Source organism: Phyllobates terribilis, unplaced genomic scaffold, assembly GCF_046119375.1.
Source record: "Phyllobates terribilis strain yellow unplaced genomic scaffold, ASM4611937v1 Scaffold_11__3_contigs__length_659146591, whole genome shotgun sequence".
Classification (NCBI taxonomy): Eukaryota; Metazoa; Chordata; class Amphibia; order Anura; family Dendrobatidae; genus Phyllobates; species Phyllobates terribilis.
In genome coordinates, this window is record NW_027362771.1 from 485,246,417 (window position 1) to 485,267,527 (window position 21,111).

A 21,111-nucleotide genomic window follows, 5' to 3' on the forward strand; every position below is an offset into this window, starting at 1 on the left:
TCACTTGCATATGAATTCCCGAAACGAACAAAGAATGTCCAACTGGCCATGTGAACTTTGCCTTAGTGTAGAAAGCTGTGATATTGCATCCAGTCAAGAAAAAGGGCCACCTGACAGACCCACAATAAGGGGTCTCGCCTCAGATGAGACAATCATAGTAAATTGGAGCAAATAGGTTTCTGCTTTTTACCGGATAGACTAATACAGCATACATCAGAAATCTGAGAAATAGAAGTGTGAACATCGCCTTATGTTAGCAAATGTGACAATAGGTGGCGCAATGTAGAGGAAGAACATTGGCCATAAACCATGCATCTTTTATCCTTACAAAACTGCAGTATTACTAAGGGCTCCAATGTCTCCGACAGGGCCTTAACCATCAAGGGTCTTTAAAGGACCCCTCTGCTGAATTTATCCCCCCCCCCCTTCCCCCGTGCTAGCTATTATGCATATTAGTGTAATTGGTAACAACATGCTTAGCAGCCGGTATCGTTCCCGCTCCAGCACTACGTCACCACATTTGTGACCTGTCGAACAACAGTGATTACTGTGAGGAATGGGAATTTATACGGATGCTCTGTCACCTCGTCCTGAGTCCCACAGACTTATATTGAGATTGTAATGGCTGGTTCACACAGTGACTGGCCAGGTTACAGAGGAGCGGCGCGGAGGATAGCGGGAGAAGACGGCGGACGTCAGGCATGTTACTACATCAATAACACATCCATGATAGGCAGCACACAGTAAAGTAAAATTCACCAGAGTGCTACTTTAACAGTAGTCTTCTCATATAAGAAGGGACCTTTTGGGTCTTCCTATTCTTCAGCACCAAAATGAACCATTACTACCAAAATATATCAGAACGGCTCTCCATACCAGATTGCCCAGTTACAATAATGGGGTGCCCACACAGGAACGAAAAGCTGTGGATTTTGTAAAGATCTCAGCAGATTACAGCAGCAGACAAGGTCAAGGGACTTTAACATCTAATCTGCACACTGGACACAGACTTGTGGTGCAGATGCTGTAATCAGCAGCAAGTCCATTTGATGCAGATTAAGCAGATATTTGATGTGGATTTTCTTCATTGAATTGAATTGACAAACAGAAATCCACAATCAGATCCTAATGCAGAGCCCCAGCAAATTCTGCAGGTGTGGAACCTCGTTTCTATACCTTAGGCCATGTTCACACGTTCAGTATTTTACCTCAGTATTTGTAAGCCACAACCAGCAGTGGGTGATAAATCCAGAAGTGGTGACGTGTTTCTATTATACTTTTCCTCTGATTGTTCCACTCCTGGTTTTGGCTTACACATACTGAGGTAAAATACTGACCAAATACTGAAGGTGGCCTCAGACCCGTGCACGTCTAAAAGCAGCAGATAAAGGGTACTTTTTTTCCTCAGTAAGAGTATGTGCATATGGCATCTTTTTCAGGTGGATTTTGCCTGGAACTCACCGCCGCAAAAAGTGAATGGACAGCAATGCAAAAATGACATGTTCAGTCTTTTACTTCTTTAAGTGCTTCAGTGTTCGGAAACAGTGAAGAGGCTAAAAGAAGTAGCGTGCGCGTCCTATGGGTTGTTTTTGCTAGGAAGCCGCTCACTAGTTATAGAAAAAAAAAAGACGCCATATGCGCATACCCCAACAACGCTGAGCAACTGAACGTGCAAGCTTTAGAGCAGGGGTACACAACCTGTGGCCTCCAACCATATGGCCAGACAATTGCTTGTGTGACAGGTTACCTATATGTGAGCAGTGGCCACAGCTGAGGAGCAGGGACCAGAGAGTACTAACAGTGCCTGTGTAGACATCTCATACATCAGGAGAATGGGGTCGTCACCCGTTTACCACTCCACAAAGTAGTAAGTGAATTAGACAAGTGGCCGTCTGTGTCTCTCTCCACTGTAGCTTGAGCGTTCTGAATTATTAGGCCGCAAGAAAAAAAAAAAAAAAAAGTGGTGATCTATTGTAAAGAGCCATGTGCATGCAAGACCTCTTCCTCTTCAGGGCCTATTCACACAAGTTTTTACGAGAATTTAAAAGTACATTTTACTGCAAACCCACATAATGCTTTGAATAAGCTTCCTATTAGTTTTACTAGGAAATGTTCAGAATAATGTGGAAAAAAAAAAAACAGCACTGTGTGCACTAAAGGCGCTTCCCCATTGATTTTTGGAGGCAAGAGTTTTACAAGTAGAATTTGTACCCATCAGACATTTATTGTATATACTTTCAATATGCCATAACAGTCACCTTTAATTTTTGAAGCAGCCCCGGGATTGTTTCCACATGACAATGTGGCCCTTGGACCAAAAAAAAAAAGGCTGTGCACCCCTGCTGTAGGGGAAGCGGAGTATACGTGTAGATACCCCAGCAATACAAAGCAACAGTTTAAGGCCATGTTCACATGCCCAGTAATCATCTTTTAGAGCTGATCCAGCAGAAATCAGTTAACCAAGAAAAAAAAAAAAAAAAAAAGTGTAAGATGCAACTTTTTTTGTTTTTTAAAAAACTGACTTCAGCTGGACCCATTTTTTTTTTTTTTTTTTTTTAAACATTGAAGTCTACAGTAAAATGGATCCGTTAATTAGCCATCCGTTCTGCTCCCATTTGAAACGGATCCGTTATTTTGCTTATTGGAGGTGGAAAAATAAATAGTTTACATATAATACTGGATATGTGAACGTTCAAGTAGTCATCTATTTTGACCTGATCAAGTAAGGACGTCTAATTAACAGAGCCGTTTCCATAACTTCAATGTTAAAAAGGGGATTCAGCTGAAATCAAGTTGTTTTTTTTTAAAAACAAACAAAAAAAAAAAAAGTGTCTGTACAACTTTTCTACCAACGGATTACAGCTGGATCCGTTCTAAGGGATGATAGCTGGACATGGGACCATGGCCTTAGCCGTCAGGAATCCCCTGGTGACGCACATACATGTAGGTCTATAGACTTGCTTAGCAGCACTGCACAGATTGCATGCAGGTCGTAGAGGGCCACCAGGTATCCTGCCCGGGGTATCCGCCATGCCCGATCTCTGCAGCCAGACCCCCAATGTCCCGAGCTCAGATGAGGCCGTAACATCGCACCAGGACACAGCGATATGATCGCAGCTACGAGTGTAGCACCGGCGACCATTGTGGCCGATGTGATCTGCAGTGGTCGGGGATCAGCCTCTGCTCGGCCGGTGCCCATCACGCTGCGGTCAGTCCGGCTCTGGCTGCCCGGGGGTCTCACACTACAGCCGGCAGACACACAGGAGGCTGCCCTTACCTGGATACACCGGCAGTCCACGACCTCACATGCTCCATCACACTGCGACCCCCTCCCCGGTCACCATGGAGCCCCTGCTTCCACCCAAGGAATGAGACATTTTTTTTTTTTGCACCTTCGCCTCCACTAGCCGCTTACCCTCTTGAAATTTAGGCCTTGGGTCCTGCTTCGGCGCCATTTATAACGTCCGCGGCTCCCGGCAACGGATCCGCCGCATCTACACACCGCGCGGGCCCGCACGTCACGGCACCCGACGCGCATGCGCACCGGCCGCTCGTTCGGTACCACCGCCTTTCTGCGCTTGCCCAGTTTCTCATAGCTCGCGCTAGTGCTCATGGGAGTTGTAGTTCTAAAGTATTCCCGCCATCTCGGCCTCCACCCTGTGGTTTTTTTTTTTACCTCGAATCCCCTCAGTGAATGCGGTTTATTATGATGTGAAAAATGTTTAGTTTCTGGTTTATTATGGTCATAGGAAACGTTTGCATAGAAATACTGTTATATGGGAACGCTTTGCTTCGTCTAGCGTACTATGTTACTGAGGTAAATACGTGACTGAGGTAAAACAAGAAGAATAGGTCTGAAAAATAGGAAAGAAACACTGCACATACTCTAAATTATTAAGGGAAAAAAAACATTTATGTCCCTTCCCCCTCAGATTAAAAAAAAAAAAAAAATTTACCGCCCAACGTGGGGCTCGAACCCACTGACCCTGAGATTAAGAGTCTCATGCTCTACCGACTGAGCTAGCCGGGCGCTGCTGAGGGACATGAAGCTGGGGGCTACTAGGTGAAGTCTGCTACCACATACCACAAGCTGCACTGCAGTATCTGTATACTGAGGGTATCCCTATGTTTACATGGATACCGTGGATGTGGGGATTTCTTGTCTCCAATAACAATAGTGGATGCCCATTTCTAAACTTATCAGGTCTTCCTTTTGCCCTATTGGGTCTAAGAGACCATAGAACCTACAGTCCCTCTCCTGTCCCAAATTATCCTCCCAAAATAACAAATGGGGATGGACCACAATGCTTCATACTTGTCTTTGGTCTGCTGCCGATTGCAAGAGATTTATGGACTGGTTGGTGTTCAGCCCCACAACATGCAAGTCTATTGTAGATACCAGCCCCGTCCGCTGTTTGTAACCTTTGTAAGCGAGGACCCTGCACACAACTAGTCCCATCTCCATACTCTCAAATTAATGACCGGTCATAATGGAGGAAGCCTGGGATGTGAGTCATCGATTTCAGGTGTTCTCAGTCTTCCAAAATCCCTTTAAAGAGAACTTGTCAATTTACATAAATATGTAATTTTCTACCTGCTGTAAATGCCGCTCTTAAGGTAATTATTAGACATAAAGGGGCTGTCCAGCGCCGCTCACTTCTGCATAGGTGGTGAGTGACACTGATGATATTGCTCTGGGAGATACCAGACAGGTCATGTACGTGATTAAAGGGAATCTGTCAGCGGGATTTTGCTATTTAATCAGCAGCATGATGTAGAGTAAGAGATCCTGCTTCCAGGGATGTGTCACTTATTAGGCTGTGGGCTTTAGTTTCAATACAATCAGTGTTTTAGCACCAGGAGATTATCATTGCAGGACTAGGTCTCAGGTGCAGGCCAGTCAGGTTAATGTGTGTAACCCCGCACTCACCACTGATTTGCAGCTTGTACACAGGAAACTGCCAATCAGGAGTGTGTTCAGGGTTACACAGGGCTTAACATTCTGAGCACTGCTAATTTTACAACAGAATCCCTGCTTTCTTTATCAAAACTGCACCAAGCAGTCCAGTAAGTGATACATCGCTGGAATCAGGCTCTCTGTGCCTACATTATGCTGCTTTCAGATTACATAACAAAAACCTCGTGATTGATTCCCTTTAACAGGAATTGTATATCTATCCTATCGTAATAGGTGCAAAATTTGGCACACATCCCTCCAAGTATCTGCTTTTCTTCCTATGGCCGGTCTTGGTAAATAGGCCATTGTGTTCCTTTCTGAGTGAGGCCCTAGTTTTGTCCCGGGTCCCCATGGCTACTTGTTGCACCCTGTGACACCTCTTTAGCCACGTTCCTATTTGTACTGTGTCTCCTGTATTCTGCGTCTCTGTGATCCAGTCTTCAGCCTATCAGGTAGTGTGTTATATAGGACCTATACAATATGAGTGCCCCCATCACAGAGACCGATACCCATAACACTAGTGATGTAACTTGGGTTCTATGTATATGTGACGCCCAGCTGCGCTTGGTATCACAGATCCTAGAAGGGTGTATTGATGGATTCCTCCACAAGAGGCCCCCATAACCATTCACACATCTCCACCTTCCACCTCAGACCACCAGAGGGAGCCCCTTAGGGATAGATAAATAGGGAAGGTGGAGCCAGGCAGCAGTCAGTCTATTCTGGTTTAGCAGTGAGTCCAGTACAGTCTGAGAGGAGTTACCTCAGAGGACAAAAGCCTGTTCCTGCTCCTGCAATTGCTATCCTGCAGAGGAGCTTATCCAGACCAAGACTCAGTTGTAGCTCAGAGAGGTGAGCTTTAGGTGTGCCGGCGCCATAAGATCGGTGAAGCGCAGCAAGCTGCCGTAGTGTGTATAGCCTAGTGAGGGCCCGAGTAGGCAGAAGGCAGGAGGAGAGTTAGTACATAGGGGGCAGAGGAGCTTAACTGGCTCACCCTGAAAAAGTTACCGGACACCGGGTCCGAAGCTTACCGGGATCTCCACGATCCAGTAAGATAAACCGGAATCCCTGGAGAACTACAAGTCCCAGGATCGCTAAAGTGCTGATACGTAACAGAGCCAGGAGACACATAGGCCCCGCAAGCTCAGGAGCGTGCACTCCAAGGAAAGGCCCTACCACAAGATCAGCCAGCGCAGGACAGAGACAAAGTTAGGCCTAGCTCCAGGCAGGTCAGAAACTTACTACGCAGAGGCAAGAGACAGGAGGCCCAAAACCCGCTCATTGGGGAGGATCCTGATATGCACCCTTCACCCTACAGTGCTCCGGGACGTGCCTGAATTTCCATCAGTAAAAGGTACTGAAGTGACTATCGTGTCTGTCCCTGTTCTTGCTCAGATCCAGCTGGGTCTCGTCTGTCCTGTATTCCCCGTCATACACTGCCCTGAGGCCTAGCTCCACCTGTGGGGAGCTATACCACCCGGCTGCCTTATCATCGGCCTCAGTGGACTGCGCAGCGCTGGTGATCCTCACCAGAAGCCACAGGTGGCGTCACAAACTCTTTTATAAACTTAACAAATTATCCACCCTTTTTAAGGAGTGACCCTAGGGTACGGACCTGGGAGCCGACCACCGCATCATCCCTAAAGGCTCGGGTACCGAGTCACGCCCCATTCTCCCCTGGGCGAGTCATCTCCAACTGGCGTCATGAACACGATCGCGTGCCCGCTGCAACGCCGCAGTGTTATGCCCGTTGCCACCGGGTACTGTGCGCCTTTATTCTGAACTGTGTACGTAAAGTTGTGGTGAAGGTTGCCGCCATTGTTGGGCCGCTGAGCGAGAAGAAAGGCGTAACCGCGGGAAAATTAGGGGCATACCTGCAAAAGAGCGCGAAGCTTCGGACACGCCCCATGCTTCGACGTCAAACCAAGAAGCGCCAGGTCCTGTAAGGAACGTCGCTGAACGCGCTGACATAGGACGCAAGCGACGCAAGGTCCTGAAGACGACCATCACCTGCGGAGCTGCGGCCTACCGGAAGAAAAACTAGAAGGTAGGCCACGGTTAACTAGGGGGGCACCATAATGTCCGACGAGCAGCAGAACGCCGACCTGCCGGTCAACGTCCCTGAAGTTCAACCTGCGCCCGATGATGAGCAGGCCGAAGCCGCCGCTCCCCCAGCAGCGCCTGTAACACCTGTAATCCCTATGACTTTACCGTACATTCCTGGAGCAAAGTGGCTCCCCCAGTACAACAGCAAACCAGATACCCTGTCGGGATTCAAACGGAAGATATGTGGTATCTTGGACATGTACTCTATGACTGGCAAACAAAGAGCTGCCGTTGTATTAGGACAACTGACCGGTGCTGCGGAACGGGAAGTGGAAACATGGTCGGCCGCAGACCAGGAGTCAGTGTCCGCAATATTCCAAAAACTACAGACTGTCTTTGAGGACCTTACTGAGGCGGACCTCCGGATGAGGTTCTACAGCTGCTCCCAACAACCAGAGGACAATGTTCGGGACTACGCCTGGCGTCTTCAAGGAGCCCTGCGGGCTCTGAACCAGGTTAGTCCAACCAGCGTTGAGAACGAGAACAAGATGCTGAAGGAACAGTTTGTCCGGGGACTGAGGTCTCCAGAGGAGAGCAGGACTGTGCGTTGGTGGTCCCTGGATCATCCAGATGCCACCTTTGACAATCTTAAGGACATGGCTATAAAAGGACTGCAGCCCCTGGAAACATGCCATCCAACGTTACCAGGGTGGGGCTACCCCAGTGCCTGCTACACCTACCTTTTCCCCAGTGACTGCTGAAGCCAAGGTTCCAGCAACGTCCCCTAAAGAACTGGACAGTCTGCGCTCTGAGGTGCGTCAGTTGAGCAAAACCCTGACCACCGTGCTGAGTGCTCTGCAGCTGCGGAAGGAGCCCGAGGAAGGAGGGAAAATCCTGCTAGCCGATAGTCCTGAGGATTTCCCTTGGATGCGAAGGAGGAGGAGGCAAACACCGCCCTCGCCGAGGACCAGTGACCAGCGCCATCCACCAAGGGACCCAACCTGCTACCACTGCCGCAAGACCGGACACCTCGCCCAGAAGTGTCCTTTAAACGAGAAAACCCTGGGTCCGAGGGCCGACACCCAGGAGTAACCTCACCAGGCCCATCAGACTGGTACAACAGGTTCGTCGGAGGAAGGCCTTTCCTGTCCATTGTGTTGGATGGGATCCCAACGCATGCTCTGCTGGACACAGGATCTCAGGTAACGATCATGCCTGATGTCCTCTACAAGAGGTTCTGGTCCATGGACGACCTACATCCGCCAGCTCCAAATTTGTCTGTATATGCCTCAAATGGACTCCCCCTTAACCTACTCGGGGTCAAGAATGTGACTGTAAAGGTGGGGAGAGTGGAGCTGAAGGACCAAGGACTAATTGTAGTAGAGACTAATCCTGATGACACCAACCCGTATATGGTACTTGGCACTAATATTGTTGGTAATTGTTTGGGAGAAGTTGTGTTCTTGCTCCAACAGATAGCCGACACTGCCAGGCCGAGACAGAGGAGGGCACTGCAAAGGGAGATCCGAGTACTGATGTATCAACAGCAAGTAAGGTTAACAGACGGTGAAATCGGTAACATGCGGGTAACAGACCCCATACCCATTGTCATCCCCCCAATGAGTGAAATGCTCATCTGGTGTAGAGCTTTTATAGGTCTTAGAGGACAGAGCTACCAGGCGGTAGTAGAACCCCTTTGCTCCGAGCATAGACCCACGCTCTTAACCGCCAGGGGAGTGGTAGATGTACGTAATGGGAGGGTGCCCGTCCGTCTTCTCAACTTAGGGGAAGACGAGGTCAGACTGCCACGTTATGCCACTGTTGCCAAATTACATGCTGTCAATAACAACTGCATCCATGAGGCGGAGTCCTTAACTTCACCATAAGAAGTGGAGGATAATGACCCTGCAACCCAGGTGGAGGATTGGTGTCAACAGCTCCATGTTGGGACAGACACCACTCCTGCCCATCAAAAACAGGGCGTACACCGGGTGGTTCAAGAATACTCGCAGGTGTTCAGTAAACATCCACTTGACTTCGGGAGGATTAAGGGGGTTCAACATCATATCCCCACAGGCAACCATTCCCCAATCAAAGAACGTTATAGGCCTATACCCCCAGCTCACTACCAGAAGGCAAAAGAAATGCTGCATGACATGAGGAAGGCGGGAGTAATAAGGGATAGTTATAGTCCCTGGGCAGCTCCCCTAGTGCTAGTTAGGAAAAAGGACGGGAGCATGAGAATGTGTGTAGATTACCGTCAAGTAAATCGCATTACACATAAAGATGCATACCCTTTACCACGCATAGAGGAGTCCCTAGCTGCCTTAAAGTCTGCAAATTACTTTTCTACCCCTGACCTCACTAGTGGGTACTGGCAAGTAGCTGTGGCTGAGGAGGATCGGGAGAAGACGGCCTTCACCACCCCGATGGGACTCTGCGAGTTCAACAGTATGCCTTTTGGACTCTGCAATGCCCCCAGAACGTTCCAGAGATTGATGGAGTGTTGCCTGGGACACCGCAACTTCGAGACTGTGTTACTTTACCTGGACGATGTAATAGTGTACTCCAGAACGTACAAGGACCACTTGAAACACCTGGCAGAGATATTTGAGTCACTGTCCCGGTACGGGATGAAGTTGAAGCCCTCAAAGTGCCACGTGCTCAAGAGAAAGGTACAGTACTTGGGGCACATTGTCAGTCCAGAAGGGGTAGCACCAGACCCGGAGAAAGTCACAGCTATCCAGAAGTGGCCGGAGCCGAAGAACCTCAAGGAGGTGCGTCAGTTCTTGGGACTAGTAGGATACTACCGGAGGTTTGTAAAGGACTACACTAAGAAAGCAGCTCCTCTGCAAGACCTCCTGGTAGGGCAGTCCCCCAAAGGCAGAAATCCCCCATTCCACTGGGGTAAGGAGCAAGCCGAGTCATTTCAGGAGATGAAGGAGATCCTGACAGGCGATGAGATCCTAGCCTACCCTGACTACAGCCAACCATTCCTGCTGTATACAGATGCCAGCAACGAAGGGCTGGGCGCTGTTCTAAGTCAGAAGCATAATGGGCAAGAGAAAGTGATCGCATACGCAAGCAGGAAGCTCCGCCCAACTGAGAAACCCAGAGAACTATAGCAGCTTCAAGTTGGAGTTCCTGGCCTTGGTCTGGGCCATCACTGAAAGATTCAAGCACTATCTGGCCTCCAGCAAGTTCACTGCCTTTACCGATAACAACCCCTTGACCCATCTTGAAACAGCTAAGTTGGGGGCACTGGAACAACGATGGATGGCTCGGCTGTCAAACTGCCAATTTACAATTAAATACCGGGCGGGCCGCAAGAACGCCAACGCCGATGCCCTGTCTAAGATGCCTCACCAGTCAGACACAGAGGAAGAAGTGGATGACCTGGAAGAGATAGAGCTACCTGCCTTTCACCGGAGTGGGATGATCCACGAGCAACGAGTCTCCAGGAAACAGCGTGGAAAGACGTTAAACCCCCTGCCAAACCACAGCTGGAAAGAGACCCAGGACAGTGACCCGGTTGTCAGCCGCATAAAGGAGCTGATAACCCAAGAAGGTGCCTCCCTGGAGAAGGATGCGTCTCTCCAAGCAAAGCAGCTGTGGAACGAGAGAAGCCGGCTGTTTATCTACCGTGAGAAGCTGTGCCGGAGGTACGTCAATCCAAAAACCCATGAGATGGTCTGACAGATAGTGGTCCTGAAGACAGACATCCAGATGGTATTAGAAGCTTACCACGATCAGGCGGGGCACTTTGGCAGGAAAAAGTTAGAAACCCTGCTGAAGTGTCGATTCTACTGGGTAGGAATGCGCAGCTCAATTGAACGGTGGTGCCGGGACTGTGGACCCTGTGGCCTAAGAAGAAAAGACTTCAGCAGCCAGAAGGCACCCCTGCAACCCATCAAGACGACTCAACCTCTGGAGATCGTGGCCCTGGACCATGTCAAGCTTTCCCCCAGCAGATCAGGGTACTCTTATGCTCTGACTATGGTGGATCACTACTCACGTTTCCTGGTGGTCGCCCCCCTCAAAGACCTGACGGCAGAGACAGCAGCAAAGACGTTCCAAGCGTATTTCTGCAGACCCCATGGTTACCCTGAGCAGGTGCTGACGGACCAAGGCCCGGCCTTTGAGGCTGAGTTGTTCAAGGAGTTCTGCCATTTGTATGGTTGTAAAAAGATAAGAACTACACCTTACCACCCACAAACAAACGGTCTCTGCGAAAAGATGAACAACATCATCATCGAGCAACTAAAGACCATACCACTTGAGGAGAGAAACCAGTGGCCAGACCTACTACCTGACTTAGTGGATCTGTATAATCATATACCAGTGAGTTCCACCAATTGCACTCCGGCATATCTCATGCGGGCAAAGCCAGGAAAACTGCCCATGGATCTGGAGCTTGGTGTTGTTGAGCCTGAAGCTGATATGACCACTGAGGACTGGGACAAGACCAGACAAGAGCAGTACAGAAGGGTACAAGCTTGTGTCAAGGACAGTCTTACTCGGGTGAGAGAAAAGCAGGAAAGTCAATACAACAAAAACGCACCCGCAGAACCTTTCACACCTGGTGAAACAGTACTAAAAAGGAAAAGACGTAACCACAAACTTGATGACCAGTGGGAAAAAGACCCCTACACTGTGTTGCCGTCAAGGTTTGACAACAAAAAGACATGCATAATCAGTCGAGATGGAGGAAAAACATCTACAACAGTGTCCAGGGACCACCTAAAGTTATGTCCAAATCTACTGAAACCCCAAGATGAAGTGCCTCTCACAATCCCGGAAGAACCTGAAGAAACAGTGATCCACACTGACCTAGGAGACTTCCCAGCAGATTGGCCTCAGATAGGAGGAGCAGTAATCATCCCAGTACTCCAATTCTATGAACAGCCAGAAAATCCTCCACAGCAAGTTGAACCTGTAAGTGCTGCAGAAGAGCCAGCTCAAGAAGTATCCCCGGATGAAGGATCCCTGGTAGGAGCAGAGCAAGAGGGCCCAGCCAATGGTTGACTTGCCAGTCCAAGAGAGAGGTTAAGGCAGTTTTACAACATGGTTACACGTAGAACTGGTAGAGTAACTGAGAATACAGACACTGACACCGGACCAACCACCGCACTACGCAGATCAGCACGTAGCACGAGAGGTAAACCCCCTGCTAGGTGCACGCAGTAGTTGGTAAATATTTCTGAAAATGTAGATAGTTACCCCTGGGGTATTGTGTATTAACTTGAAATGTACTGTATTATTGCGTATTTTCAATGCATATGTATGCCTTCATTAATTTGTGCTTAACCTCATTAATTCTTTTATGCATAACTAAAGGACTTCGTGGCTGAGGACTGTGTGCAGCCCAAAAACTCTTATTGTATATAATTGCGCTCCCTGGAGTGCCCTTTTAGGTGACCTCAGAATAAAAACCTGTCTGGAGTGGCTCTTTTGGAGGTCCAACTTGAGATCTTCATGTCCTGCAGCCACCCCAGGGCCTACGTAGAGAGATTAGGACAGGTCCCTCAAAACCACCAAGTACTCTACCTTGTGGGATGGACATCCAGTTTTGGAACCTCACCATAGGAGACTTGAATTCTGAGGACACTCTGCATTTGTTAATATTATGCAACGTTTAAGATTCGTGCCTCCCATAAAGGGAAGATTGTTCTTATTGTTCTTGTATTGCTTATGTTTCCTAATGTTATTGTTTTATAAAATGTACTTCAGCCCGAGAGTGCTAAGCTTAACTAGGGGGGAATGTGACGCCCAGCTGCGCTTGGTATCACAGATCCTAGAAGGGTGTATTGATGGATTCCTCCACAAGAGGCCCCCATAACCATTCACACATCTCCACCTTCCACCTCAGACCACCAGAGGGAGCCCGTTAGGGATAGATAAATAAGGAAGGTGGAGCCAGGCAGCAGTCAGTCTATTCTGGTTTAGCAGTGAGTCCAGTACAGTCTGAGAGGAGTTACCTCAGAGGACAAAAGCCTGTTCCAGCTCCTGCAATTGCTATCCTGCAGTGGAGCTTATCCAGACCAAGACTCAGTTATAGCTCAGAGGGGTGAGCTTTAGGTGTGCCGGCGCCATAAGATCGGTGAAGCGCGACAAGCTGCCGTAGTGTGTATAGCCTAGTGAGGGCCCGAGTAGGCCGAAGGCAGGAGGAGAGTTAGTACATAGGGGGCAGAGGAGCTTAACTGGCTCACCCTGAAAAAGTTACCGGACACCGGGTCCGAAGCTTACCGGGATCTCCACGACCCAGTAAGATAAACCGGAATCCCTGGAGAACTACAAGTCCCAGGATCGCTAAAGTGCTGACACGTAACAGAGCCAGGAGACACATAGGCCCCGCAAGCTCAGGAGCGTGTACTCCAAGGAAAGGCCCTACCACAAGATCAGCCAGCGCAGGACAGAGACAAAGTTAGGCCTAGCTCCAGGCAGGTCAGAAACTTACTACGCATAGGCAAGAGACAGGAGGCCCGAAACCCGCTCATTGGGGAGGATCCTGATATGCACCCTTCACCCTACAGTGCTCCGGGACGTGCCTGAACTTCCATCAGTAAAAGGTACTGAAGTGACTATCGTGTCTGTCCCTGTTCTTGCTCAGATCCAGCTGGGTCTCGTCTGTCCTGCATTCCCCGTCATACACTGCTCTGAGGCCTAGCTCCACCTGTGGGGAGATATACCATCCGGCTGCCTTATCATCGGCCTCAGTGGACTGTGCAGCACTGGTGATCCTCACCAGAAGCCACAGGTGGCGTCACAAACTCTTTTATAAACTTAACAAATTATCCACCCTTTTTAAGGAGTGACCCCAGGGTACGGACCCGGGAGCCGACCACCACGACATCCCTGGGCGAGTCATATAACTTGCAGACCTGATGAGAGCCACTGGACCCAAATATCCAGAGGAAGGGGGGGAATTCCTTCCTGACCCCAGTTCTGGCGATCGGATATCTCATTGGATCTTGTCTGTCCCTCTGCATATTGCTGTATATGAGTACATCAGGAGCGGACACAGCCAGAAGAGGCCCCAGTGCCAGAGGACTTATGAAATACAATAGCTCCTCATAATGCACAATTCACCTGTTTTGCAGGTGGTCGTGGTTCCTTTAAATCTTGGGAACCCGTGCAACTGCACAGGTTGCATAAATGGTATGTTCACCCCTGCTATACCTAATTATGAGCTCAGGAGAGCTGACACTGGAGAGAAAGACATGAAACCTGCTCATAGGAGCTCACAATCTAGTAGGATGGATAAAGCATGTGTCGTGGTTGGCCGCTGGCCTCATGTCTTCTATTTTGAGTCTGCCGACTCCGTTCTCAGGTGTTGGACCGTCCGCCTTGGGTCTGGTCTCGGGTGTTGGGCCGTCTGACTCGGGTCTGGTCTTGGGTGTTAGACCCTCCGCCTCGGGTCTGGTCTCGGGCCGTCCGCCTTAGGTCTGGTCTTGGCTGTTGCGCTATCTGCCTCGGATCTGGTCTCGGGTGTTGGGCCGCCCACCTCAGGTATGACCTTATGTCTGGTGTGTTAGGATGGCCGCCTCGGATCTGTTTTCGGGTGTTGAGCCTTCCGCATCGGGTCTGGTATCGGGTGTTGGGCCATCCGCCTTGGGTCTGGTCTTGGGTGTTGGGACGTCCGCCTCGGGTCTGGTCTCAGCTGTTGAGCCATCCGCCTCGGGTCTGGACTCGGCTGTTGGGTCGTCCGCCTCGGGTCTGGTCTCGTGTCTGGTTTGTTGTGCCGCCCACCTCGGGTCTGGTCTCGTATTTGGTGTGTTGGAATGCTTGCCTCAGGTCTGGCCTCGTGTCTTGTGTGGTGGGCCGCCCGTGTCCGGTCTGGCCTCGCGTCTGGTGTGTAAGGCCGCCCGCTTCAGGTCTGGCCTCGTATCCGGTGTATTGAGCTGCCCGCCTAGGGTCTGGCCTTTTGTCTGCTGTGTTGGGCCGCCCGCCTCGGATCTGACCTCGTGTCTGGTGAGTTGTGCCGCCCGCCTCGGGTCTGGCCTCGTATCTGGTGTGTTGAACCGCCCGCCTCAGTTCTGGCCTCATGTCTGGTGTGTTAGGCTGCCCGCCTTGTGTCTGGCCTCGTATCTGGTGTGTTGGGCTGCCCACCTCGGGTCTGGCCTCGTGTCTGCTGTGTTGGGCCGCCCGCCTCGGGTCTGGTCTCGAGCGTTGGGCCGTCCGCCTCGGGTTTGGTCTCGTGTGTTGCGCCGTCAGTCTCCGGTCTTCTCTGGTTTGTTGGGCCGCCCGCTTCGGGTCTGGCCTCGTGTCTGGTGTGTTGGGCCACCCGAATCAGGTCTGGCCTCGTGTCTGGTGTGTTGGGCCGCCCGCCTCCGGTCTGGCTTCATGTCTGGTGTGTTGGGCCGCCCGCCTAGCGTCTGGCCTTGTGTCTGGTGTGTTGTTCTGCCCGGCTCGGATCTGGCCTCATGTCTGGTGTGTTGGGCCGCCCGGCTTGGGTCTGGCCTCTTGTCTGGTGTGAGGGGCCGTCCGCCTCGGGTCTGGCCTCGTGTCTGGTGTGTTGGACCACCCGCCTCATGTCTGGCCTCAGGTCTGGTGTGTTGGGATGCCCGCCTCGAGACTCACCTCGTGTCTGGTATGTTGGGCCGCTCGCCTCGGGTCTGACCAAGGGTGTTTGCCGTCCGCCTAGGGTCTGGCCTCAGGTGTTGGGCTGTCCGCCTCGGGTCTGCCCTTGGGTGTAGGGCCGTCCGCCTCTGCTCTGATCTCGGGTGTTTGGCTGTCCACCTCGGGTCTGGCCTCTTGTGTTAGGCCGTCCTCCTCAAGTCTGGTTTCTGGTGTTGGGCCGTCCGCCGCTGGTCTGGTCTCGGGTGTTGGCCGACCGCCTTGGGTCTGGTCTCGAGAGTTGGGCAGTCCGCCTCGGGTCTGGTCTCGGGTGTTGGGCCGCCCGTCTCGGGTCTGGTCTCGGGTATTGGGCCGTCCTCCTTGGGTTTCGTCTCTTGTGTTGGGCCGTCAGCCTCCGGTCTTGTCTGGTTTGTTGAGCCGCCCACCTCGGGTGTGGCCTCATGTCTGGTGTGTTGGGCCGCCCGCCTCGGGTCTGGCCTCGTGTCTGGTGTGTTGAGCCGCCCACCTCGGGTCTGGCATCTTTTCTGGTGTGTTGGTCCGTCCGCCTCGGGTCTGCCCTCATATCTGGTGTGTTGGACCGCCCGCCTCGGGTCTGGCCTCATATCTGGTGTGTTGAACTGCCCGTCTCGGGTCTGGCCTCGTGTCTGGTGTGTTGGACCGCCCGCTTTGGGTCTGGCCTCGTGTCTGGTGTATTAGGCCGCCCGCCTTTGATCTGGTCTCGGATGTTGGGCCTTCTGCCTCGGGTCTGGTCTCAGGTGTTGGGCCGTCTGCCTCGGGTTTGGTCTCGTGTGTTGGGCCATCAGTCTCCGGTCTTGTCTGGTTTGTTGGGCCGCCCGTCTCGGGTCTGGCCTCGTGTCTGGTGTGTTGGGCCGTCCCCCTCGGGTCTGGCCTCGTGTCTGGTGTGTTGGACCACCTGCATCAGGTCTAGCCTCAGGTCTAGTGTGTTGGGCCCCCCACCTCGAGTCTCACCTCGTGTCTGGTATGTTGGGCCGCTCGCCTCAGGTCTGACCTCGGGTGTTTGCCATCCGCCTAGCATCTGGCCTCATGTGTAGGGCTGTCCGCCTCGGGTCTGCCCTTGGGTGTTGGGCCGTCCGCCTCTGCTCTGATCTTGGGTGTTGGGCCGTCCACCTCGGGTCTGGTCTCTGGTGTTGGACCGTCCGCCTCGGGTCTGGTTCCTGGTGTTGGGCCGACCGCCTTGGGTCTGATCTCGGGTGTTGGGCCGACCGCCTTGGGTTTGATCTCAGGTGTTGGGCCAACCGCCTCGGGTCTGGTCTTGGGTGCTGGGCCGTCCGCCTTGAGTCTGGTCTCGGGAGTTGTGCCGACCACCTCACGTCTGGTCTCGGGTGTTGGGCCATCCAACTCGGGTCTGGTCTCGGGTGTTGGGCCGTCCGCCTCGGGTCTGGTCTCGGGTGTTGGACCGTCCGCCTCAGGTCTCGTCTCGGGTGTGTGCACGTCAGCTTCTGGTCTGGTCTCGGATGTTGAGCCGTCCACCTCTGGTCTGGTATCGGATGTTGGGCCGTTCGCCTCGGACCTAGTCTCGGGTGTTGGGCAGTCCGCCTCGGGTCTGTTCTCAGGTGTTGGCACGTCCGCCTCGGGTCTGGTCTCGGGTGTTGGGCCATTCGCCTTGGGTCTGATCTCGGGCCGTTCTCCTCCGGTCTGGTCTCTGGTGTTGGGCCATCCGTCTCGGGTCTCGTCTCATGTGTTGGGCCATCTGCCTCGGGTCTGGTCTCGGGTGTTGGGTCGCCTTCCTCAAGTCCAGCCTCTTGTCTGGTGTGTTGAGCCACCCGCCTCGGGTCTGGCCTCGTTACTGGTATGCTGGGCCGCCCGCCTCGGGTCTTGCCTTAGGCCTAGTGTGTTGGACCGCCCACCTCGGGTCTGGTCTCGTGTCTGGAGTGTTGGGCCGTCCGCCTCGGGTCTTGTCTCGGGTGTTGGGCCGTCTGCATTGGGTCTGGTCTCGGATGTGGGGCTCTCCACCTCGGGTCTTGTCTCGGAAGTTGGGCCTTCCACCTCGGGTTTGGTCTCTTGTGTTGGGCCGTCAGCCTCCGGTCTTGTCTAGTTTATTGGGCCGCCCCACTCGGGTGTGGCCTCATGTCTGGTGTGTTGGGCCGCCCGCCTCGGGTCTGGCCTCGTGTCCAGTGTGTTGAGCCGCCCACCTCGGGTCTGGCTTCTTGTCTGGTGTGTTGGGCCGCCCGCCTCGGGCTTGGCCTCGTGTCTGGTGTGTTGGACCGCCCGCCTCGGGTCTGGTCTCGGATGTGGGGCCGTATGCCTCGGGTCTGGTCTCGGATGTTGGGCCTTCCGCCTCAGGTCTGGTCTCGGGTGTTGGGCCGTCCGCCTCGAGTTTGGTCTCGTGTGTTGGGCCGTCAGCCTCCAGTCTTGTCTGGTTTGTTGGGCCATCCGCCTTGGGTGTGGCCTCGTGTCTGGTGTGTTGGACCACCCGCCTCGAGTCAGGTCTCGTGTCTGGTGTGTGGGACTGCCCGCCTCGGGTCTGGCCTCGTATCTAGTGTGTTGGGCCGCCCGCCTTGGGTCTGGCCTTGGGTGTTGGCCGTCCACCTAGGGTCTGCCCTTGTGTGTTAGGCCGTCCGCCTCTGCTCTGATCTCGGGTGCTGGGCCGTCCGCCTCTGGTCTGGTCTCGGGTGTTGGGCCGTCCGCCTCGGGTCTGATCTCAGGTGTTGGGCCGTCCGCCTCGAGTCTGGTCTTGGGTGTTGGGCCGTCCGCCTCGAGTCTGGTCTCAGGTGTTGGGCCGTCCGCCTCGGGCCTGGTCTCGGGTGTTAGGCCATCTGCCTCGGGTCTGGTCATGGGTGTTGGGCTGTCCGCCTCGAGTCTGGTCTCGGGTGTTGGCACGTCAGCCTCTGGTCTGGCCTCGGGTGTTGGGCCGTCCGCCTCAGGTCTGGTCTTGGGTGTTGGCACGTCCGCCTCGGGTCTGGTCTCGGGTGTTGGGCCATCCGCCTTGGGTCTGGTCTCTGGTGTTGGGCCGTCCTCCTCCAGTCTGGTCTCGGGTGTTGGGCTGTCTGCCACCGGTCTGGTTTCGGGTGTTGGGCGGCCCGCTTCGGGTCTGGCCTCGTGTCTGATGTGTTGAGCCGCCCGCCTTGCCTCGGGTCTGGCCTCTTGTCTAGTGTGTTGAGCCACCCGCCTCGGGTCTGGCCTTTTGTCTGGTGTGTTGGGCTGCCCGCCTCGGGTCTGACCTCGTGTCTGGTGTGTTGGACCGCCCGCCTCAGTTCTGGCCTCATGTCTGGTGTGTTAGACTGCCCGCTCGTGTCTGGTCTCATATCTGGTGTCTTGGGCCGCCCACCTCAGGTCTGGCCTCGTGTCTGCTGTGTTGGGCCGCCCGCCTTGGGTCTGGTCTCGGATGTTGGGCCTTTAGCCTCGGGTCTGGCCTCGGGTGTTGGGCCGTCCGCCTCAGGTCTGGTCTTGGGTGTTGGCACGTCCGCCTCGGGTCTGGTCTCGGGTGTTGGGCCATCCGCCTTGGGTCTGGTCTCTGGTGTTGGGCCGTCCTCCTCCGGTCTGGTCTTGGGTGTTGGGCCGTCTGCCACCGGTCTGGTCTTGGGTGTTGGGCGGCCCGCTTCGGGTCTGGCCTCGTGTCTGATGTGTTGAGCCGCCCGCCTTGCCTCGGGTCTGGCCTCTTGTCTAGTGTGTTGAGCCACCCGCCTCGGGTCTGGCCTTTTGTCTGGTGTGTTGGGCTGCCCGCCTCGGGTCTGACCTCGTGTCTGGTGTGTTGGACCGCCCGCCTCAGTTCTGGCCTCATGTCTGGTGTGTTAGACTGCCCGCTCGTGTCTGGCCTCATATCTGGTGTCTTGGGCCGCCCACCTCAGGTCTGGCCTCGTGTCTGCTGTGTTGGGCCGCCCGCCTCGGGTCTGGTCTCGGATGTTGGGCCTTTAGCCTCGGGTCTGGTCTCGAGTGTTGGGCCGTCCGCCTCGAGTTTGGTATCGTGTGTTGGGCCGTCAGTCTCCGGTCTTCTCTGGTTTGTTGGGCCGCCCGCTTCGAGTCTGGCCTCCTGTCTGGTGTGTTGGGCCACCCGAATCAGGTCTGGCCTCGTGTCTGCTGTGTTGGGCCGCCCGCCTCTGGTCTGGCCTCGTGTCTGGTGTGTTGGGCCGCCTGGCTTGCGTCTGGCCTCGTATCTGGTGTGTTGGGCTGCCCGTCTAGGGTCTGGCCTTGTGTCTAGTGTGTTGAGCCACCCGACTCGGATCTGGCCTCATGTCTGGTGTGTTGTGCCGCCCGCCTCGCATCTGGTCTCGTATCTGGTGTGTTGGACTGCCCGCCTCAGGTCTGGCCTCATGTCTGGTGTGTTGATCCGCCCGCCTCGGGTCTGGCCTCGTCTCCGGTGTGTTGAGCCACCCGCCTCAAGTCTGGCCTTTTCTCTGGTGTTTTGGGCCGCCCGCCTCGGGTCTGACCTCGTGTCTGGTGTGTTGGACCGCCCGCCTCAGTTCTGGCCTCATGTCTGGTGTGTTAGACTGCCCGCTCGTGTCTGGCCTCATATCTGGTGTCTTTGGCCGCCCACCTCAGGTCTGGCCTCGTGTCTGCTGTGTTGGGCCGCTCGCCTTGGGTCTGGTCTCGGATGTTGGGCCTTTAGCCTCGGGTCTGGTCTCGAGTGTTGGGCCGTCCGCCTCGAGTTTGGTCTCGTGTGTTGGGCCGTCAGTCTCTGGTCTTCTCTGGTTTGTTGGGCCGCCCACTTCGAGTCTGGCCTCGTGTCTGGTGTGTTGGGCCACCCGAAACAGGTCTGGCCTCGTGTCTGGTGTGTTGGGCCACCCACCTCTGGTCTGGCCTTGTGTCTGGTGTGTTGGGCCGCCTGGCTTGCGTCCGGCCTCGTGTCTGGTGTGTTGGGCCGCCCGTCTAGGGTCTGGCCTTGTGTCTGGTGTGTTGTGCTGCCCGCCTCGGATCTGGCCTCATGTCTGGTGTGTTGGGCCGCCCGGCTTGGGTCTGGCCTCTTGTCTGGTGTGATGGGCCGTCCGCCTCAGGTCTGGCCTCGTGTCTGGTGTGTTGGACCACCCGCCTCATGTCTGGCCTCAGGTCTGGTGTGTTGGGATGCCCGCCTCGAGTCTCACCTCGTGTCTGGTATGTTGGTCAGCTCGCCTCGGGTCTGACCAAGGGTGTTTGCCGTCCGCCTAGGGTCTGGCCTCTGGTGTTAGGCCGTCTGCCTCGGGTCTGGTTTCTGGTGTTGGGCCGTTCGCCTCTGGTCTGGTCTCGGGTGTTGGCCGACCACCTTGGGTCTGGTCTTGAGAGTTGGGCAGTCCACCTCGAGTCTGGTCTCGGGTGTTGGGCCACCCGCCTTGGGTCTGGTCTCGGGTGTTGGGCCGTCCACCTTGGGTTTCATCTCTTGTGTTGGGCGGTCAGCCTCCGGTCTTGTCTGGTTTGTTGAGCTGCCCACCTCGGATGTTGCCTCATGTCTCGTGTGTTGGGCCGTCCGCCTCGGGTCTGCCCTCGTATCTGATGTGTTGGACCGCCCGCCTCGGGTCTGGCCTCAGGTGTTGGGCTGTCCGCCTCGGGTCTGCCCTTGGGTGTTGGGCCGTCCGCCTCTGCTCTGATCTCGGGTGTTT

At 54.0% G+C, this 21,111-nt stretch overlaps 1 protein-coding gene and 1 non-coding gene across 6 annotated transcripts in view; both read right to left on the bottom strand.

Annotated features, from left to right (window-relative positions):
- The window catches only part of MORF4L1 (mortality factor 4 like 1), a 139,486-nt gene that overhangs the window by 29,614 nt on the left and 88,761 nt on the right, over positions 1 to 21,111 (bottom strand). The window contains exon 1 of one of the 5 annotated variants that reach the window (XM_073653495.1): positions 3,416 to 3,582. The exons of 2 other annotated variants lie outside the window; for them this stretch is intronic. In XM_073653495.1, coding sequence (XP_073509596.1) covers positions 3,416 to 3,538 — 123 coding nt within the window. In that variant the 5' untranslated portion in view covers positions 3,539 to 3,582. Of the gene's footprint in view, positions 1 to 3,415; positions 3,583 to 21,111 lie in introns of those variants that run through there. 2 more of the 5 variants (XM_073653496.1, XM_073653497.1) reach the window with 2 other exon arrangements.
- On the bottom strand, positions 3,957 to 4,030 carry TRNAK-CUU (transfer RNA lysine (anticodon CUU)). The gene has a single exon. It is a non-coding gene; the product is annotated as a tRNA-Lys (tRNA).